This window comes from Aquarana catesbeiana, linkage group LG13 (genome assembly GCF_042186555.1).
Source record: "Aquarana catesbeiana isolate 2022-GZ linkage group LG13, ASM4218655v1, whole genome shotgun sequence".
Lineage (NCBI taxonomy): Eukaryota > Metazoa > Chordata > Amphibia > Anura > Ranidae > Aquarana > Aquarana catesbeiana.
In genome coordinates this window covers 155786499-155807044 of record NC_133336.1, presented here as the reverse complement: position 1 = coordinate 155807044, position 20546 = coordinate 155786499, and the positions used below count along the sequence as shown (strand labels likewise).

General features: G+C 41.8%; 1 protein-coding gene across 4 annotated transcripts in view; it reads right to left on the bottom strand.

Moving 5' to 3' along the window:
- MTA1 (metastasis associated 1) overlaps positions 1–20546 on the bottom strand; it is a 611607-nt gene that overhangs the window by 141959 nt on the left and 449102 nt on the right. For all 4 annotated transcript variants that reach the window (XM_073610308.1, XM_073610309.1, XM_073610310.1 and 1 more), the window contains exon 17: positions 12693–12728. In XM_073610308.1, the coding sequence (XP_073466409.1) occupies positions 12693–12728 (36 nt within the window). The remainder of the gene's footprint in view (positions 1–12692; positions 12729–20546) is intronic.

The window sequence follows — 20546 nt, the reverse complement described above, 5'->3', positions numbered from 1 at the left end:
CCGGTGTCTGACAGTTCTTATATAACTATGGGGCGTGGCCATGTGGTGTCGGGGTTCGTGATGTCACAGGAGGATGGGGTCTTCGAGTTATGTCACTGCATGGACACGCCCCATAGCTAAATAAGAACTGTCAGACATGAGAATTTCCAGAATGGTGGAGGCATTCATTGGGGGGGGGGGCGTTTTTTTTTTTATCGGGATTGGTGGTGGCGGAGGAAGACATCATAATTGACGTTGGATCTACATCTGGGGACATTAGTAATTTTTAATAAAGGACTTGTCAAAAACTGCCTCATGTTTTTTTGTTACACTACTTTTTTTTTGGGTGAATGGGTATGGCTACTATGTACCCCATACTCATTCACTCATTGGGGCCCCTTTCTCAGATTCCGATAAGCCCACTGCCCGCAGACCCCTACAACTACATCCCAGGGTTGTGGGGAAGAGACCCTTGTCTACGTCAACATGGGGACAAGGTGCTTTCCTGGCCTGCCGGGCTGCATGCTTGGATAAAAGTCTGGTAAGGATTTTTTGGGGGATCCCAATGCTGTTTTCTTAAATTTTTATTTATAAAAAAATCAGACAGCAATCTGACCAAAGTAGTGCAGGAACCTTTTCCAAAGTCGGACCGATACAAGTCGGACCAGTTAAGACAGCTCTCATAGGGAAATATTGATTTTTACATGTCATGCGACTTGTGCTCTCAAAGTCAGAGTGATTGTCGCACCAGTGTAAACCGGCCTTAAGCTATGTATTGCACGTGTTTAGGCATGTCAGACGTTTGAGTGTTAATGGATGCCATTGGCCAGTATATTACTTCATTCTGGCCACTGGCATAAACGCATGCTCAGGTGCTAAACACATCTAGCTTTTAGGTGCATTTAGATATTTTTCTGCCCGTCTAGCATTTTTCTGCCCAAAAGCTTCACTCCTGATTGCGCTGGTGGTGTTTTTTTTCCGGCCCGAAAATACTTCTCTTCTAATATGCCTGTAAATGCCTATGTGTGCTTGGCCATATAGGCTAACATAGAGGAGCTTTTACGGGCTGAAAAAACTCTGTAAAAGCAGCATTTTTTTTCCCCTGTGTGCATTAGCCCTTTATTATACTTTTAACCTTTTACTGGTGATTTGGCCAGTAACACACTTCTTGTCTTAGGGCTGGTTCACACCAGATGCAGTCCAATGTGTTTTTAATCTGCATCAAAAATGCATGCACAGTGGTTTTCCAATGGTCCTGGTTCACACACCAGCGCAGTCAATAAAAGTATAGCATGCTGTATTTTTTCTGTATGGAACACACCTGGAACACAGCAAAATGCATACAAAATGCACCGGAAAGCATAAAAAACTAACAGGAATGCACGTGTCCTGACTTGAGACAAAGAAAAAGAGGAGAAAATTCATCAAAAACACACCAGGAAGCAGAAACTGTTGTGTGAACCAGCACATAGGGTGGCTGCATTCTGGATGAAGTAGTAAAACAGCTTTGGACAGTAACATGTCAATCTGGGGAAACAGTAGTGTTAGATTAGCAGACTTACAGCAGATGGACTTGGCTAACGTTATTGTAAAACCTTTAGTTTTACATAAGTTAATAAAAGCTGACCATTGTCAGTGGTAAATAGTTTGTCTCAACCGTCTAACTGCCACTTCTGTTGGACAGCTTGGTCTATTAAAGTTTAAAATAAAGGAAAAAAGCCTAAAAAAAATGCAGCCACGACATCTATGAATTTGGGTAGGCTGCAATATAATACATTTTTGATTTGGGGTTTAATATCAAATAAACAAATGTGGACATAATAAATAAAATGATCATGTTTGTTAAGTAACTGACTTTCCTGGTTTATTTTTAAGACTAGATGAACCAGAAAGTTCTTACAGGTTCACAAACAGTTTCTGCAATTGCATTACAATTTGTGTAAGATAATATAAGAAACAGTGCTGCGCAATGTGTTCAATCATCCAGTATTTCTAAGTGTACCCTGGTGTATATTCACATTACTAATTGTATAATATGGAGTAGGACTAAAATAGATTAATTTCACTTCAATCATTATGATAAATTACACAGGCACACAGACATCATGATTCACTTGTTTAAATCTTGTCTGCAGTTTTCAAGGTCTTATGCATTTTGATTACAGTGTTCATGTACGTAGTATACATGTATCAAAGACCCTAAATATGTACATTAACAGTATAAATCATGATTGTTCCTCATACAAAGATATAGTTAACAATTCAATCTGTACACTGCCCAGTACTTTTAACAGAAGCACAGATTACTAGGACAGGACACAGAACTGGACATCAAAAAGCAAAGAGGTTTATTTTGAAATAATTTATTATAGGATTACAAGTGGGTTGGTGGGTGATCATAGGCCCCAAGTCCTTTACAATACCAAAGCTATACAATATTAATTTCAATGGGACTTTCTTGGTTCCAGACATTAATCACACGTTTTTCTCCACATAAAAAGATACATTTTTGTTGATAAACTGTAAAATTTGTGTCATTTAAAATGTGCATAGCATCAATAAATGTTGAACATATACAATAGGACTCAGACACTAATTCCCAGTCACCCATTCCCCGTTACGTATTTAGTGCCTCATACATTTACTTGAAATAATTGATAAATTAGCTGTATAGCCCCTTCAAGCTTTTAAGACATATCTTGCTCCTACATGGATATAATTTTCAGTTAGACATACAGCTATACAGAGTGGTTGCTCCATTTTAAGCTTTTCACAGCCAGCTTCTTCAAAAGCAAGGAAATGTTATAGTATAAATATAGCATTTTAATTTCACATTAAACATATATACATAATTTCTTAGAACTTTGTTTACATTATTAGATTTTTTTTAAATCAATGTGTTTGTGTATCATTCGATAAGGGCACAAAATGGGCAAACTGTAGGTGGCGACTGCAGGGGGACTGCAGGGGGAAAGAGGCAACAATGGCTCAAATCTGAACCGAAAACAAAAGAATAAAAATCTTTCTAGTATTCCTCTTATGCATAATAATCTCAATTCTTAATATTTATAGAAGCATAGGGCACAACCTATATGCTAAAGATGGTTTGCGCCTAAATGGATGGGGTCTGCTGTGCTGGGGAGAGGTTTATGGGAGGGGTGGAGTATTTAAACTAGGATTGAGGAAAGAAAGAATTAGAAATTAGAAAGAAAGAATCAGAAGTCTGACACTAATAGAGAAAGAGGGATGAGGGAAAATGGATGGAGGGCTATGGCATGTGATAAGGAGTTATCCATATTACAAACAACCACCGGCAATTATAGTACTGTTTGTACTACTACTGTAAAAAAGATAAGCAAGACACAAGTGCAAAATGCAACATTTAGTGTTTGCTCATCAATGGCAGAAGTCTATCAAGCAAAGTAAGGGAGTTGCAAGCTTTGGTGCATGAAGAGAACTATGATTTAGTTGGTATTGTTTAATTTTGGCTTCATTCTTCACATGATTAGGCTGTTATTATTCCTGGCTATGCTCTCTTTTGAACAAACAGGGTAAACGAAAAGGTGGTGGTGTCTGTCTCTGTGGGGTTCATTTACTAAAGCTAGAGAGTGCAAAATCAGTCTCACTTGTGCAGAGAATCAGCTTCCAGGTTTTATTGCCAAAGCTTAAAGCGGTTGTATACTGCTGGACTTTTTTTCCCCCCTGCAAGGTAAAGTTATAATGTGCTAGTATGCATTGCATACTAGCACATTATATGAAACTTACCTTAAAATGAAGCTGTTCCAGGGTCGTGACGTCAGCGCTGCATCCGCTTCCATCTTCATCCATCTTGCTTCTGGGCTCTGTGACTGTCCCGAGCTGCGATGACATCACTCCCGCACATGCGCACGGGAGCCGCTATTCACGACACAGGGCTGGGAAGGATGGACATGGGTGGCTGTTCCTTCCAAGCGCATGCATCAGTAATGTCAATGGCTGCATGTAATGTAAATAAATTGTGCACGTTTAGGAGAAATTTACACTACCTATAGGTAAGCCTTATTACAGGCTTACCTACAGGTAAGAGTCAGTAAAGGAAGTTTACTTCCTCTTTAACTGAACAAGCTGAGGATAGAAGCTGGTTTCTCTGCAGAAGTGAGACTGATTTTGCACTCTCCAGTGTTAGTAAATAAATTCCTATGTGAGAAGTGATCTTAAAACAAATGAAAGAGGACATTGTTATTGGAGACTGTGATGGTGCTCAAGCATTATGGGTGGAGTTGCATATTGATGGGTGTATTTCAAAAGTAAAGCTGACGGTAAATGATCCCAAAACATGTGTCCGATCGGTATCCCCAATGGATCACATATAATACCCAGGTGACAGTAGACAGGACTTGTCTTTCAGTCTGACCATGCTTAGCAAATCTCTGGCCTTATGATCTGGCTGAAACCTGCAGAAGAGACTCCTTCAGCCCCCCCCCCCCCCCCCTTGCCTTTTTCCCCCTCTGTCCTCTTTCCCAAGAGGCAAGTTTCCTTTGTAACTTTTCCCACCTTTACTATTTTCTCCCCTTTTTTCTTCATCCTTTCTTTTTTTTTGCTTATTGTGACATGCACACTGTTGGGTAGTGAATTGTACATTTAGCCTCACTGGCATTGGTTACTGTGACCTTGAAATCATTGATGCAGTGTGCTTTCTTTGTCACACCACTTGTACCACTACGCTGTGTATTTGATTGCTGTTTACACCTTTTTTTTATTGTAAAACTTGGAAAATGAATAAAACTTTTGTAAAACAAAGTTAAAGCTGAACTCCTGGCTCTAGCTAACTTTACAATTGCAGATCCTTCTCTCTAAGCTATTTTAAACCGCTGACACAGTTTAAATCATAGTGCCTTACTTTTCCTGTAATCCTTGATTTTCTGCCCTCATGACATCATGATATCCCTTGGAAAGCTGTGCGCCGGGAGAAGGACTTTCTCTCTTGCTGCAGTCACAGGCGGAGAGGTGGGGGAGCAGAGGGTTGGCGCTTTGGGCTGTATCTTGGTCATGACCTCACAGCCAGCCATTATACTAATACGCACAGTGGGTGTCTCAGACCGGGAGTCTCAGACTCCTGAGTCCTCCCACTACAGCCAGCGGGGATGCAATAACATCCCCACTGACTGTAAAGAACTACAGTGGGGCAGACGTCAGTGCCCCAGGCGACGTCAGTGTGTGACGAAACGTGCGTCGGGCGTGCTGACGTGCTGAATCTACCGTCTGCAGGACGGGTGTTCGCCTCTAGCCGGCCGGCTTCTTATGTTCATGTGTATCTACCACATTGTAAGTGTGATTTTAATACCTTGTAATAAAATTTAAACCAGGATTACGCTATGTTGTTCTTCTCTCTCTCTAGGGTATCTCTAATGAGAACAACCCCCAGCTAGGAGTATATCATCCCTATGCTAGAGGGATTGCCTGGTACTTGGTGGACAGCGGGTTATTATTCCAAAGTTTATGAAGTGGCATGCCGTTGTCTTCAACCTATGAAAGGCCCTGACCGGGTTAAGGTCGCAAGCCCCCTTATGCTTGCCGTTTGGTAAGCGCGCATTTCATTTTTAGTTATCACAGTGGTGCGGTGAAGGATCCACTTTGTATCTGCATTCCTGCCTCAGACTGGGGCCTGTGCCTATGTCTCTTCACTATATCCATCTGGACTCCAATTAATGTGTTCGGACTGTTACCATATATCTCATGTTTTTGTTTATGAACTATGTTATCCAATTAATTGGGTTTATTTATCTATCCCATTTACACTGGTATATTTTCACTATATACGTTTTTTTCACAGCGCTGCTCATTTATATTTATTGTTTTATAGTGTGTGTATCTCACTTTGAGTGGCTGCTTTTGCTACATCCTACTTTTTACTATAAGAGTATTATTTTTTATTTTTATTTAGTATCAATATTTACATTAGGTACCTTTTTGATTTAATATAGCGCGGTAGTCTCTCTCTTTCTATTACAAGACAATATTTGGTACAGTTTATAGAAGACCCAACTAAAAAGGATGCTCAGTGGGCCTAGTAATCTCAAAACATTGTGAAACCTATTTACTAATATCCATGTAAAAAACATCTGGGTAGCATTGACCCTTTAGTAAAAAAAAAAAAAAAAGTAATAAATCCACGTGATTTTGCAGGGTAAAATTAAAGTGGATGTAAACCCGCACATATACCCAGTGAAGTGAACAGCCTCAGATGATACACAGGAATGAAACAAATCTCCTTACATACAAGTTTTACATGTATATCTGCTGTCTTCATCTTTATATACTGTTTAGAAAGGGCACATTGTGTCAGGAGAATTTCTCTTCCTGGTTAGCACTGCAGTGAAGCCTGGGCATACAGCCAAGACAGCTGATTGGAGGAAAGGCACACACCCCCTCTCCTCATAGGTAGAGACTTTCAGCTCTGATCATTGAATAGTTCAGCACTTTTCTAATCTATTTATTTAGCATCCTCCCCAACACAAAGCTCAGGCTGCTTTTATCATATGTCAGGCTGATAACAGAAGAACGGAGCAGGAGACAGTTACAGAACATGATGCTTTTGAGAGAGATGACAAAACACTGCAGATATATGTGCCCAGCTCAAATTTCATGAATCAGGTTTACATCCATTTTAAAATATGCATCTATTATTTTTAAACTGAAGCCCGCAAAGAATTGCACCCATGGTTGGGTGCAATGTCAGGCTCCTGCGGACACTCCAGACAGCTCTCTGCCCATCCCTCCATATGGGTGGGCAGACAGTCAGCTGCAAGAAGTGTCAGTGAACTACTAGGATGCTGATCAGCACTGTTGTAGCCAATTGAGAACTGCAGCTGTCTGCCACGGTGGAAGACGGGATTTGTAGTTCATTCATTTACAGATCTCTATGAATGAATGAAGCAGCTGTGCGGGCGGAGCACCACACAGTCGTACTGTCTTTAAACTGATAGTAACTGCAGGGAGAAAAACCATGTCCACAAGGGCTCAAAATTTATATGGTCCAGAAACACTTAAAGGGTAACTCCACTTTCCTGGGGGTAAAAAAATAGTAAATAAATAAAAAATAATACAGCTTATACAATTGCGACACAAGTCATATTGTAATTGAAAGTTAATAAAAATTACCTTTCCAATATGCAGCGGCTGTAACTTTCTGAAATTGCAATGCACTATAGCTACCTGGAGGTGTTCTGTACACAGAATGTGTATACAGAACGCCCCTCAGAAACATAATTTCCTGGTTGTGTGATTGGCTCACCAATTTTCCCAGAAGTCTGCACTAAGATACAAGTCAGATTTCAGGCATTCCCTGCAACAAAAATGTAATTTTTGATGAGATATTCCCAATAGGAACATGTCTAAAGGGATGCAGACCCAGCAGCTTTCCTCATTAGGGTCATGAAGCTGCAGCAGCTGATTGATAATTATGAAACCACTCCCATTAGACTTACTCAGCACAGGGGCACAGAGGTATACACAGGGATTTCCTCAGAATAACAAAAGGTAGGAATCTGCAACAAAGTTTGTTAAAATCCTTGTAATGCACATAGATAACACAGGGTGCAATGTTTTTTTCTCAACAAAAGTGGAGTTACGCTTTAAGGCCAGCTCACACCAGAACTCGGGGCGGGAAATCCGCGTTCCGTTTCCGTTTTTTGCACCATGTTCAAAATGTAGCCAATTAGCTTCTAACTTCAGCGTGTTCAATTAAGCTTTCACAAAAAAACAAACAAACAAAAAAAAACAAGCATGTTTAAAACCCCTTACGGTTTACTGACTCACTACCTCAACTCAACTATCCTTTCAGTAAAATAATAGTTTGAGGTCATGTCTCCGTGTTCTTGATCTTGGTTACATATTTAAAATTCTGCCCTCTTGAACCTTATTCACCCCCTTGATGCATTTAAAGGTTTCAATCATGTCTCCCTTCTTCCTTCTTTCCTCCAGACTGTACATATTAAGTTCCTGAAGTCACTCTTGATATGTTTTATCCCTCAGACCTTTCACCTTTTTTTTTTTACCTGTTTCTGGACTTGTCTATCTTATCAATATCGTTTTATATGATGGAAGGAGTGGAGGGTCGACAGTCGGAGATTTCTAAGCCATCGGAATACACTGATCACTGCTGGCAGCTATAGCCGCCGGCAGTGATTGAATGGTAAAAAACCCGACAGGCTTCAGTAGATCCAGTAGATCCACTTCAGTACAACCAACCTGCCCATAGATGTGGCCAGCTTTAGAATGATCTCTGGCAGCCATTCTACAGCTGTTCCACAGAGTTTATTGTACTATTGTTTTGATTCCAGTTTGAATTACTGGTGCATCTTTCTCCCTTTGTTTTTCACTTTAGCTGGCCATAGATGCATGGGCGTCCGCATGGGGGGGGCAAAGTGTCCGCACAGGCAGCCCTCAAAATTTTCCACTCGCCTGTTTGCATTTGGCGAGTGGAAATTAGCGGAGGGAGAGTGTGGAGCAGGGGCGGACTAGGCTGACAGTTTCCTGGCTGATCGCTTCTGGCAGAAGCGGTGTGGCCATCAGAGCAACCCGGAGGGGAGGCTCCCTGTCCCCAGGCCACTCTGATGTCTTGTACAAAAGGCCACGCCGCTTCTGCCAGAAGCGATCAGCCAGGAATTTGTCCTGATTCCTCCCTAATGCATTGCTGGCCACTGATGAGGCTGCATGTATGGGCAATGATAGGCTGCATTGATGGATACTTTTGATGTGTTGATGCCCTATTCAACAGAAGTTAATCAGTAGATCAAATTCTGTCAAACAAACAAGTTGGAAAACCAATTGGCTGCAGCTGCTAATCAGTGTATCCTGACAGCGGAGATTCCCACTGTCAAAACACAATGGGGTTGATTTACTAAAACTGGAGAGTGCAAAATTTGGTGCAGCTCTCCATCTATGCTATATTTATACTACAGATTATCCCTGGTTTTGAAGAAGGTAACTGCGGAGCGTGCCAAAATAGAGCAGCCACTTCTGTATTGAGTTTTGTGAAATTTGCATCCATGTAGGAACAAGATTTGTGCTAAAAACTTGAAGGGTCTATACCACTAATATATGAATAATTGCAAGTAAATGTACAAGGCCCTAAACGCATAATAGGGAATGGGCGACTAGGTATAAGTGTCTGGGTTTTATTGTACAGGTTCAATTTTCATTGAACATAGTAATATTAGCAAGTTTTAAATTGCAAATATTTTACATTTTATCATTAAAAATATTACTTTTTATATGGATAAAAATGTGTAATTATGGTCTGGCACCAAGAAAGTCCTATTGAAATAAATATTTTATATCTTTGGGATTATAACTAGGCAACCAACCTTTCAAACATGCTGTAACAGTTAATAGAGTAACAAAAAAAAAAAAAAAACAGGATAAAAAGACAAAACAAAACATAAACTACCATGCAACTACTATGCGTTTTAGGCGCATTAGCATTGAACTCTATATAATTTGCATTTTATGAAAGTGCATCAAAGATGCAGCAAGCTGGATTTTTGTTCACGTACTGCACCTAAAACACGTGTGTGACAATAACTACCAACTCAGCAACATAACAAGAAAAATCACTTGTAATGTGCATAAAAGTGCTGAGCAAAATTAGTACAATCTCATGGCCAGAAACAATAATTCATAACATTCAATATGGAGATTATATATATATATATATCTAACAAAATATGCAGTATAAAATGAGTGCACAACCTGTGGACCTGCAGCTGTTGCATTGTGCCAAACTAAGAAAATGTAACCTTTCCTATGGCTCACAGTACAGTCCTAGAAATTGAAAAATTGAAAAGTGGCAGACTACCAAGTTAATGGAAAATGATTACCTAGGTATAAACCACCCCTCACCTCATCCCAAAATTGTAGAGAAAAAGTTTAAAGAAATTGCCCTAGGGATTTTGTGGGGGGGGGGGGGGGGGGGAGAGAAAAAAAGTAATTGTAGAGAGTAATAAATAGATGATTGGTATAGAGCAGGTGATCAAAAGTAGTAAAAAAATATATTTTATTCAAAAAATTGCACAAAATATTAGTTAAAAACAAAGAACAGCTCATACAAATATTTCACTAACATTATGTTACCGAGGGTTCTAATGAAAGAAACACATACAGACATATGATCTAAAAAGATGCATAAATAGGACATACCAATCATTATTACAAAAATAAGTCAAGTATATTGCAATGAAATATAAACAATGAACGTAGTAGAAATAGGGGCTTAGGAGGAAAGAAGGAGGAAACAGCTGATAATTATAAGAGAACTTACTAGTTCACAAAGCCGTAACTGTATGTTAGACCGATAATAATTGATAGTTTAGCAAATGGCACTCCAAATTCTGATCTCCATAGTACCAGTCAGAGATGTCTTTTGAGCAATAAATCAGTATATGGGCACATCTGTTAAGAACTAAACGTTGGATAGTGTATAGGATTTCTTCAGTGTGTCTAATTGGATGGCAGCATCACATCAGAAACACATCGGATATGTCAGGCCAACGGAGTCCACAAGGAACAGCAAAAAGACAAAAAGGTGCAGGTCCCTGAATGTAGATAAATAATGTAGTATGGTGTAAGTATAGCTATAAAGTCAAAGCTTAATATGTATCATTAGTAAAAGCTGGCAAATTGGAGGGGCGTAGAGGAGGAAGTTTTAATATATGTAATTATATACACAATAGGACAATTGTTGGGTGCAAGGGATTACAGACAAATTCATAGTCAATAGACCTCTGTAAATTACTTGCAGACAGGTAGGGGGAAGAGTCATATATAAATCATGGAACAATAAAATGAAATTAAGTCATAGAGCAAGAGGTGGCCAGAAATAAAAAACACTGTATAAGACCCGGTAAGAACTAATGCGGTGAGGTATACAGTGCAACTAGATGTTATATATGCAAAATATCTCAATAGGCTGTCCATTATAAACACGATTAGTTGGAAAGATTGAGTAACTGCTAAGAGTGAATCATAGCACAAACAGGCAGCAAGGCCAGGTACTTACTACATACCGTAGTTGAAATTGCACTGAGATCTCCTTGTTCCTGGATATAAAGTCTGGGTGTGCAACAAAGAGAAGTTGCCACCCAGAGATTTAAATACCAGCTGATAATGGGAGACACCTCCTATAAGGGGCGGGGAATCCCCAACATGGTAGTGATCTGTAGGGGGGGGGCGAACCAGGCTCGGCGGCACACCTCCAAGAGCAGACCGAAGTGTCAGCAAGGGGGTAAAAAGTCGCCGAGTACTGTTCCCTCGACGCAGTGGCGTCCGGCGTCACTGCGTCAAATGGCGCGATGACGTCAGATAACGGAGCGCCGCCGACACAGGAGGGAGGGGCATGTCCACAGCTGGCCCGAAGAGTAGCCGTATCACGCATGCGCGAACGGCGGATCCCATCGGACCGCAAGGAGCCCATAGTAAGGCCCCAAACACAAGAGGTGTGGGGCCTATGCGTGTCGGGGGACAACACGAAAGACACTAGGCAATAACCCGATGGAAAAAATTATGGTGAATACTTACTTGTGACAAAAAAACAGAAACCAAAAAGCAAACAACAAGAATATAAGATCTGGTATAGGAGATCGAAAATGGGGGTGGAGCTAAAAAAGAGAAAGCATACATTGGTTATGTGTCCATCACAATGCAATAATACAAGTCACATAGATTATACAGTATAGATGTCATAGTTACAATTTATAATCGCAGCATTGTGCATGTACAAACAATATAAAACCAAAACCCATACAAACCTAAAAGAAAGGGTGGAATAGTGATAAAGATATGGGGTCTTTTTGCTGTTCCTTGTGGACTCCGTTGGCCTGACATACCCGATGTGTTTCTGATGTGATGCTGCCATCCAATTAGACACACTGAAGAAATCCTATACAATATCCAATGTTTAGTTCTTAACAGATGTGCCCATATACTGATTTATTTATTTATTACATCTCTGACTGGTACTATGGAGATCGGAATTTGGAGTGCCATTTGCTAAACTATCAATTATTATCGGTCTAAGATACAGTTACGGCTTTGTGGACTAGTAAGTTCTCTTATCATTATCAGCTGTTTCCTCCTTCTTTCCTCCCAAGCCCCTATTTCTACTACCTTCATTGTTTATATTTCATTGCAATATACTTGACTTATTTTTGTAATAATGATTGGTATGTCCTATTTATGCATCTTTTTAGATCATACAATATATCCTCACAGGAAACCCCTGAAGAAGGAATTGTACCTACAATATTCCGAAACATGTTGGGTCTCTAGCATATCATGTCTGTGTGTGTGTCTTTCATTAGAACCCTTGGTAACATGATGCTAGTGAAATATTTGTATGAACTGGTCATTGTTTTTAACTAATATTTTGTGCAATTTTTTTGAATAAAATATATTTTTTACTACTTTTGATCACCTGCTCTATACCAATCATCTATTTATTACTCTCTACAATTCCTTTTTCCTCTCCTTCTCCCCCCCCCCACCCACAAAATCTCTGGGGCAATTTCTTTCCACTTTTTCTCCACAGTACAGTCCTATGGCTTACAGTATTGACATGAACAAGCGATAGAAGTACAACACATAACAAACAGGAAAAAAAAAAAAACATTTAGCCACACATGGGGCATATTAATCAGGTTTACACAGGACAAACAATGACACATTGAAATTCTTACCCCTACTTGGCATCAGAAGGCGCTTCTTCATGTTGCCTGTCCATGCGCCGATTAAAAAAAAAAAAACAACACTACATTAGCAATTTGTTTTTTCTAGAACTGCAATATAACTGAAAAAAACAAGTACAGTTAACTTTAGACCAATGTTTAAATTAGACTTCTGGGTCATAGCAGAAACTGCTTACCTGACTTCTAACCAATAATGAAAGTAGTGATGGTAAGATAGAAAGGCAAATACTTTATACGATCCACTAGTAAGTTACATGCACATACTGTAGGAAGTTGAAATTTAATGCATTTGGCTTATAATTTTGGGAATAAAATACTACAAGCTCAACCTTAAAGTGGTTGTGAAGGCTGCATTCTTTGCATTAGGGTACTTTTACACCGAGGCGTCGCCGGTAAAGCTCCGCTTTACCGTCATTTTAAAGACGCTAAAAAGGGTTAAAACCGCAATGGCACTTTGCTGGCGGTTCGGCGGCACTGCCCCATTGATTTCAATGGGCAGGAGCGCTATAGGAGCGGTGTATACACTGCCCCTGCAGCACTGCAAAGATGCTGCTTGCAGGACTTTTACCGTCCTGCAAGCGCACCGCTCCAGTGTGAAAGCACTTGGGATTGCACACTGGAGAGACAGGAGAGGCTCTTTAGAGGCACTATACAGGCACTATTTTTAGCGCTGTAGCACCTGTAAAGCGCCTCAGTGTGAAAGCAGTCTTAAGGTAAAAAAAAATCTTCTATTGTCAGCCCCTCCCCAAAGCATCAGCACTGCTCTCTCTTTCCCTCTTCACTGAAAGCAGCGGAAGCCATTGGCTTCTGCTGTTGTCAATCAATCCAGTGACGAGGGTGCGGGGGGCGAGATGCATTGTGTATGTCAAAGGACACACAAAGCATGGCTCAGGATCAAGCCTGCACGTGTGCACCCATAGGAAGTGGCTTCCTATGGTGGAACACCAAGAAAAAGGAGGAGTCGGGTGGACCCAAGAAGAGAAGGAGCGGGGCTGCTCTATGCACAGAACAGGCAAGTATGACATGTTTGTTATTAAAAAATTATATATTTTTACAATCACTTTTATGTGCATTAGTACCCTTCTAGCCTAATTCAGCTGTATAACAAGATTTTTTTAATCATAGATGGATTGAAAATGACAATATACAAACAGGACAGACGCAAGCCACCTTTTCACTGCTACACCAGATTTTATTCTGCCCTTATGATTTGCAATACTTTGAACAAGAAACATCATATTCATATTTTGGATCTTACAATGAAAGCAAACCTGACACTTGGTATCTTATAACGTAGGTTGTTTCAGTCAATCTATGGATATGATTTTAAAAAGGTTACTTCTCTCTCCTGCCTTTTCTACCCTTCCCACCAACCCACTATACCCACCTCCATCTCTATGCCATCTCTCTACTTTTTCTTCTTTTCTCCCCTTCTCTACCCCCTTCTCTCACTGCTCCCTTTTCCCCTTCCCCCCTTGCTTTCCCTTTCCCCTCTTGCACTCTTAACCCCGTTCCTCCGCCTCGTTTCTCCTCTTTTCTCCCCTCTCTCTCTTGCTTTCTCTCCCTCTTTCTCCCAAAGTGTCTTTTGCCTCAACAGTTGCTGGATTTAATAAAGATATTCATTAGACAAAGGGATAGCTTTTTGTGCACATGTAATGGAAAAGTTCAAAGTGGTATTAAAGTGAGATTTCCTTTCACTTCTTGTCTCATAGCCAAAACAGGGAGTGAGAGATAATCTCTCCAAAGTGAGGAAATCCCACAGTGTCACTGTCCCCATTGAAAGATTTACGCTCTATTACTTTTCAGGTGTCAAGACTAGAGATGGGCCGAACACCCCCGGTTCGGTTTGTGCTAGAACTCTCAAACATCGAAAAGTTCTTAGCCGAATAACTAACCCCATTGAAGTCTATAGGACCCGAACTGGAAAATCAAAAGTTCCCATTTTGAGGACACAGATGCAAGTTTTTGGCATACAAAGGGTATGAGGGTTCATGTACTGCCCTTCGGGACATGTATCAATAAAAAAATTTGTAAAAACATAAATTTTTAAAAGAGCAGTAATTTACCAATGATCCCCTATATAACCCCTCCCATACAGGAAGCATTTCAGTTTTGTAGCAAGCACTGAATCCTCAAAAAAGGGGAGGGATCTCTGTGTCCCATGATGTACTCAAAGAAAAGGATTTTTACAGATAAGTATGACGTAAAAATCCTATTTTCTTTTTCATACATCATGGGACACAGAGTCGGGCTAATATTCATTACCTGCTGGGATGTCCCAGAGCAATAGCCTTGAGGGGAGGGAAACACCCTGCCAAACAATGGCTATCAGAACTTATACGGCAGCCTGTAGTACACTGCGGCCGAAAGACTAATCCTTGGCTGCTCGAACATCCACTTGATAAAATTTTGTGAACGTATGCACTGAAGACCAGGTAGCATCCTTACAAATCTGAGCCACAGATATTTGCCGAAAAGCCCAGGAGGTTCCTACACCCCTGGTAGAATGAGTAAAACAAAAAAAAAAGTCTGATTCTCAGATCTCCGCAGATCTAGACAAATAAACCTAAACTTAAAAATAAAGAAGCCAAAATAACGTCCTGATTTAAATGAAAGGCCGACACCACTTTTGGCAAAAAGGATGGAACAGGTCGCAACACGACTCTGTCATGGTGAAGGATCAAGTACGGTTGCCTGCATGAAAGGGCCGCCAACTCCGACACCCTTCTAGCCGAGGTGATAGCCATCAGGAAGGCTAGCTTGCATGACAGCAAGTCTAATGGAATTTCCTTAATAGGTTCAAATGGTTGTTTCTGTAACACAGACAGCACCAAGTTCAAGTCCCAAGGAAACATAGGTGACCTAATGGAGGGAAGAAAGCGAGTTGCCCCTCGCATAAAGATTTGGATCAGTGAATGGGAGGCTAAAGGCCTTCGGAAGAATACTGATAGGGCCGAAACTTGACCTCTGATTGTACTCAAAGCCAATTTGATTTCCACAGCTGACTGTAGAAAAGAGAGAATTCTCCCAATCATATATTTCCGAGGATACCATTTTCCGAATTCACATCAAACAATATAAGTCTTCCAGACCTTATGATAAATCTTCCTAGTTGTTATTATTATTATACAGGATTTATATAGCGCCAACAGTTTGCGCAGCGCTTTACAACATCGGGGAAGACGGTACAATTACAATACAACACAGGAGGAATCAGGGCCCTGTTCTTTAGAGCTTACAATCTAGAAGGGAGGGTCAAGTGGAACTAAGGGTAGTAGCTGTGGGGGATGATCAGATATACAAAATAAAAATACAGTTTTTAGGTGTGGGTAGGATAGGCTTTTCTGAAGAGAAGGGTTATTAGGGATCGTCTAAAAGCTAATAGAGTAGGAGATAAGCAGACAGATTGGGGTAAGGCGTTCCATAGGCTTGGAGAGGCTCTGGAAAAGTCCTGGAGGCGAGCGTGGGAGGAGGTGATGAGAGAGCTAGAGAGCAGGAGGTCTTGCGAAGAACAAAGAGAACGATTAGGTTGGTATTTTGAGACTAGGTCAGTGATGTAGCTGGGGGCAGAGTTGTGGATGGCTTTGTAGGTAGTCATTAATATTTTTAATTTAATTAGTTGGGTGCAGCTTTTCTAGCATTCACTAGAGTAGACACCACTGGTCCCGAGATGCCATGGTCCTTTAACACCCTGGCTTCAATAGCCATACCGTCAAATTTAGAGACTGTAAATTGGGGTGGAATATAGGACCTTGAGACAGTAGATCGGGGCGACGTGGAAGCGTCGTGGAAGCATGGCCTGTCTATTGTTAGTCTCACAATCTCCAGGAACCAGGGCCTTCTGGGCCAGGCTGGTGCCACCAGAATGACTGGAATCCCCTCTCTCCGAAATCCTGCACAACAAATGTGGAAGGAGAGGGATCGGAGGGAAAGCATAAACCAGGGAGTACTGGCTTCATGGAACTATCAGAGCATCTGCTCCAATTGCCAGAGGATCTCTTTGAGGAAACAGCCAGACATTTGAGGAAACAGTCCCTGGGTTTTTAAACAAGGGACGTTTGGTGCTTTTCTTCACAGAAAGTAAAGAACTCTTCCCTCAGGAAATCTTTTGGATATATTTGTCCAAGTGATCACCGAATAAATGTTCCCCCTGAAACGGGAAACCTGCCAATAACTTTTTACATGGAAGCTCGGCTGAGCAGTTCTTAAGCCATAGTCTGCGCATATGTACAGACAAGAGAGCCAAATGAGAAACCTGCTGTATTGAATCCTTTAAAGCATCAATAGCAAAACACAGCACTCGAGGAATATCTGTCTTACTTTCAGGCAGATCATCCACCTGGTTAGGCCTATCAGGCCGTTTGACTTGATCCTTTATGGACTGGCAAATACCAATTGCTGCAACAGCTAGCTGAACTGGCCAAAGAAAAAGGAAGCTTTTAATAATAATTCCAATTTCTTGTCAACAGGGTCTTTCAAGCCCTGTGCGTTATTTACCGGACTAGTTAAGTTCTTGTTTAAGGAAGAGACTGCTACATCTAATGCCCCGTACACACGGTCGGATTTTCCGATGGACAATGTCCGATCGGAGCGTGTTGTCGGAAATTCCGACCGTGTGTGGGCGCCATCGGACATTTTCCATCGGATTTTCCGACACACAAAGTTGGACAGCAGGAGATAAAATTTTCCGACAACAAAATCCGATCGCGTCAATTCCGACCGTGTGTGGCCTGTTCCGACGCACAAAGTGCCACGCATGCTCAGAAGAAATTCCGACACGGGACAGCTCGTTCTGGTAAACGTAGCGTTCGGAATGGATACAGCACTTTCGTCACGCTGCAATGTTCAAAATGGTTTAATACAGCGCACTCTCTTATATTATAATATATTATAATGTGACAAGAATTAAGTAGTTTTGCTGCTCATATTCACACACACTTCTCACAAACTTATTTTGTTACTATTTATCGTGATTCCCTCAATATATTTTGATTTCTCACATCTGACAAAATTATTTTTTTTTTTTGGACTTTAATGTAGATTCTTTTTTTGTGTTTCTCTTTTTTATTTTTTATTTTTTTGGTGATTTTGATTTGTATTCCCGAAAATGTTTGTGTGTGTTTTTGGTGACAAGTTCCCACAACACCACTAATATGTTGTTCTATTTAATCTGTAGGAGATTGTTTGGTGTTGTTGTCTCTTGTTAATTTCACATTGTACTTTAGAAATGTACCTGAATCGTCACCAACAAACTGTCCTTTTTGGATGAAAACACACACAGGAGAGTAGAATTTACCCAAAAAAATTTTATTAAGGGGTCACAACTATAAACAAAGAGGGAGGCAACGCTGGAGAAACTGCAGAAGTGGGTGAAGCCTTGGACCCCTGGGGCAGACATCAATTATTTAAAAGCAAAATTGGTGGCCTGAGGAGTCCATATCATAAGGGAGGGCAGTCTGGTCCAGAAGTCCCAGAGATCCGGAAAGCAGCAGATGACATCTGTGTCCCCAGGCTGTGGTCATACGAGAGACTGCATCTTCTGTCAGACCAGACTGAACCCAGGGTCATCACTCTCAGGTCTTCCTTCCACGCTTCCTTACAGGCTTTGGCTGTGGTGGTAGAGTTGTGGCAGCAGGAGGAGGAGGAGGAGGAGGAGGATCGTCCCTCTCAATGACATCCGTCTTGTGTGTCAGTTCCCCACTCTCCCCCTTACGAAGGACTTTATAAATCAGGTCCTCAGAGATCTTGCGTTGACCCTCCTGCATGCCCTGCAATTTTGTGGCAGCCATGCAGGCAAAGGCCTCTTCAGGACTGGGGAAGGCTCGGAGGGACGCCGAAGCCTCCTGGATCAGCCTGTACACTGAATCCTGCACGGGACTCGGAGTGGCCTTCCTGGCTCGTTTATATGGCAGGCGGAGGGGAGGGACCTGAGACTCAGTCAGGCTGCGACTTGTCCCAGGCTTCTCTTGGCTGCCACTTAGCCCCGCCTCCTCCTGGCTGCCACTAATCCCCACCTCCTCCTGGCTGACACTAATAATCCCCGCCTCCTCCTGACTGCCACATTCCACAGCCTCCTCCTGGCTGAGGTCTTCCTGTGTATGAAAAAGGGACATAGTTTTAGTTTTTTATTCATCAATCACACACAATTTTCACCTCCTGACTGCTGCAAATTGAATGTTAACAAATATAACAGACTATCCTTCTGAGCCCAGCAGTTTTCATTCTTTTCCCAATTTTGGGTGCCCACTACTGTCTATTGATATGTAAAGCACTTTTTTTAATCAGCAATTAGTGATCAATAATAACATCTAATAAACATCATTTATTTATTGACCAGAAATCTGTAGAAGAATGCTATACCTGACTCCAGCTGGGCTCCTCCATTTCTTCCTGGCTGGAAGGCCCAAGTTGGACATCGGAAGCCTCAGCTGGGGTGGAAGGAAGAGTGGAAGGAAGAGTAGAGAGGGATTCCCTGACTTCAGTGTGGTCTGACAGAAATCGCAGTCTCTCATAGTACCACAGCCTGGGGACATAAACGTCATCTGCTGCAGCTCCGGACCTCTGGGAATCTGTGACCTTCTTGCGCTCCCTAAGATAAGTGCTCCTCAGGCCACCAATTTTAGCTTTCAAATAAGGGATGGTTGCTGTGGGGACCACCGGCTTCACCAACTCCAGCAGTTTCTCCAGCGCTGCCTGCCTCTTCTGTTTGTGATTATAGTGGGGGTGTCTCACTTGCCACAGACAGGGCAGCTCCCTGTACTTGTCTATGAACAGGGGCAGGAAATTGTGGTCGTTGAACCCATCCATTTTCTATGTAAGACACAACACAAGACAAAGCCTAATGTCAGGCCAAACTCCCCTAATCTTGTTACAATATAGGCTTCCATTTCGAAGCAGTATAGGCCCAAGTTTAGATCCTACCTTCGTTAGCACGATCGGCGTCTCCGATGCTCCTTCCTCCGCTCACAGATCGTACGTAAGACGCGCGCGTTTCGATTTATACACACTGCGCATGCGTATAACTCCGCCCGCCCCTGACGTTCTTTCTAGTCTATTCCCCGCCCCTTTTCGTTCGGCGCAGTGGGGGAAGAGCACATGGCGGATAGACAGCAGGATCGTGCTAATTGTAGCAACAAGGAGGAGGAGGAGGAAAGGCTGGAGCCTGAAACGTCCCGATCCAGAAGGAGATTAAAGGACTCAAATATGTCCTTTGGGGAGATGTTGGAAATGGTGGACATCCTGAAGAAGGCCGACTATGATGGAAAGTATGGGCCTTACCCCAACCCCAATGTCAGAAAGGCCAAGATCATGGCGAAAGTGGTCAGGAGTCTGCACCGGAAATTCGGGGTACGACGATCGAAAGATCAGCTCAGTAAGCGGTGGTCGGACCTGAAATTACGAGAACACGAGCAGTACAGAAAGATCCGGAGATTGCTGCAAAAAAGTAAGTAGTTGTGCTGTGTTTCTATTCTTTATGTTTATTACGTTCGTGCTGCTCCATGTGCTTTTAGGAACTGTTGTACAGTTTAAAATGGCAACTTTCATGTTCATGGGCACATTATTCGTTCGGATCACACATTGTAATTTCGGACGATAAAATACCATTGTTTAGGCCATATGCATTTGGCCACCATTTTGACGCCCTATACTTGTCTTCAAAGAATTGGGTTGTGTAGATGGCTTTGTTACTAGAATGAAATGCAAACTAGATTGTGTGTAAAGAGAGGACACTGAACAGCTGTTTTCACATCTGGACACTGGAGCACTAGTGTGGGACCCCAGAACACCATTTTTATTAGGGGGGCCACACAGGTGCCCCAGTGTATACTATAGGGGGGGCTACAT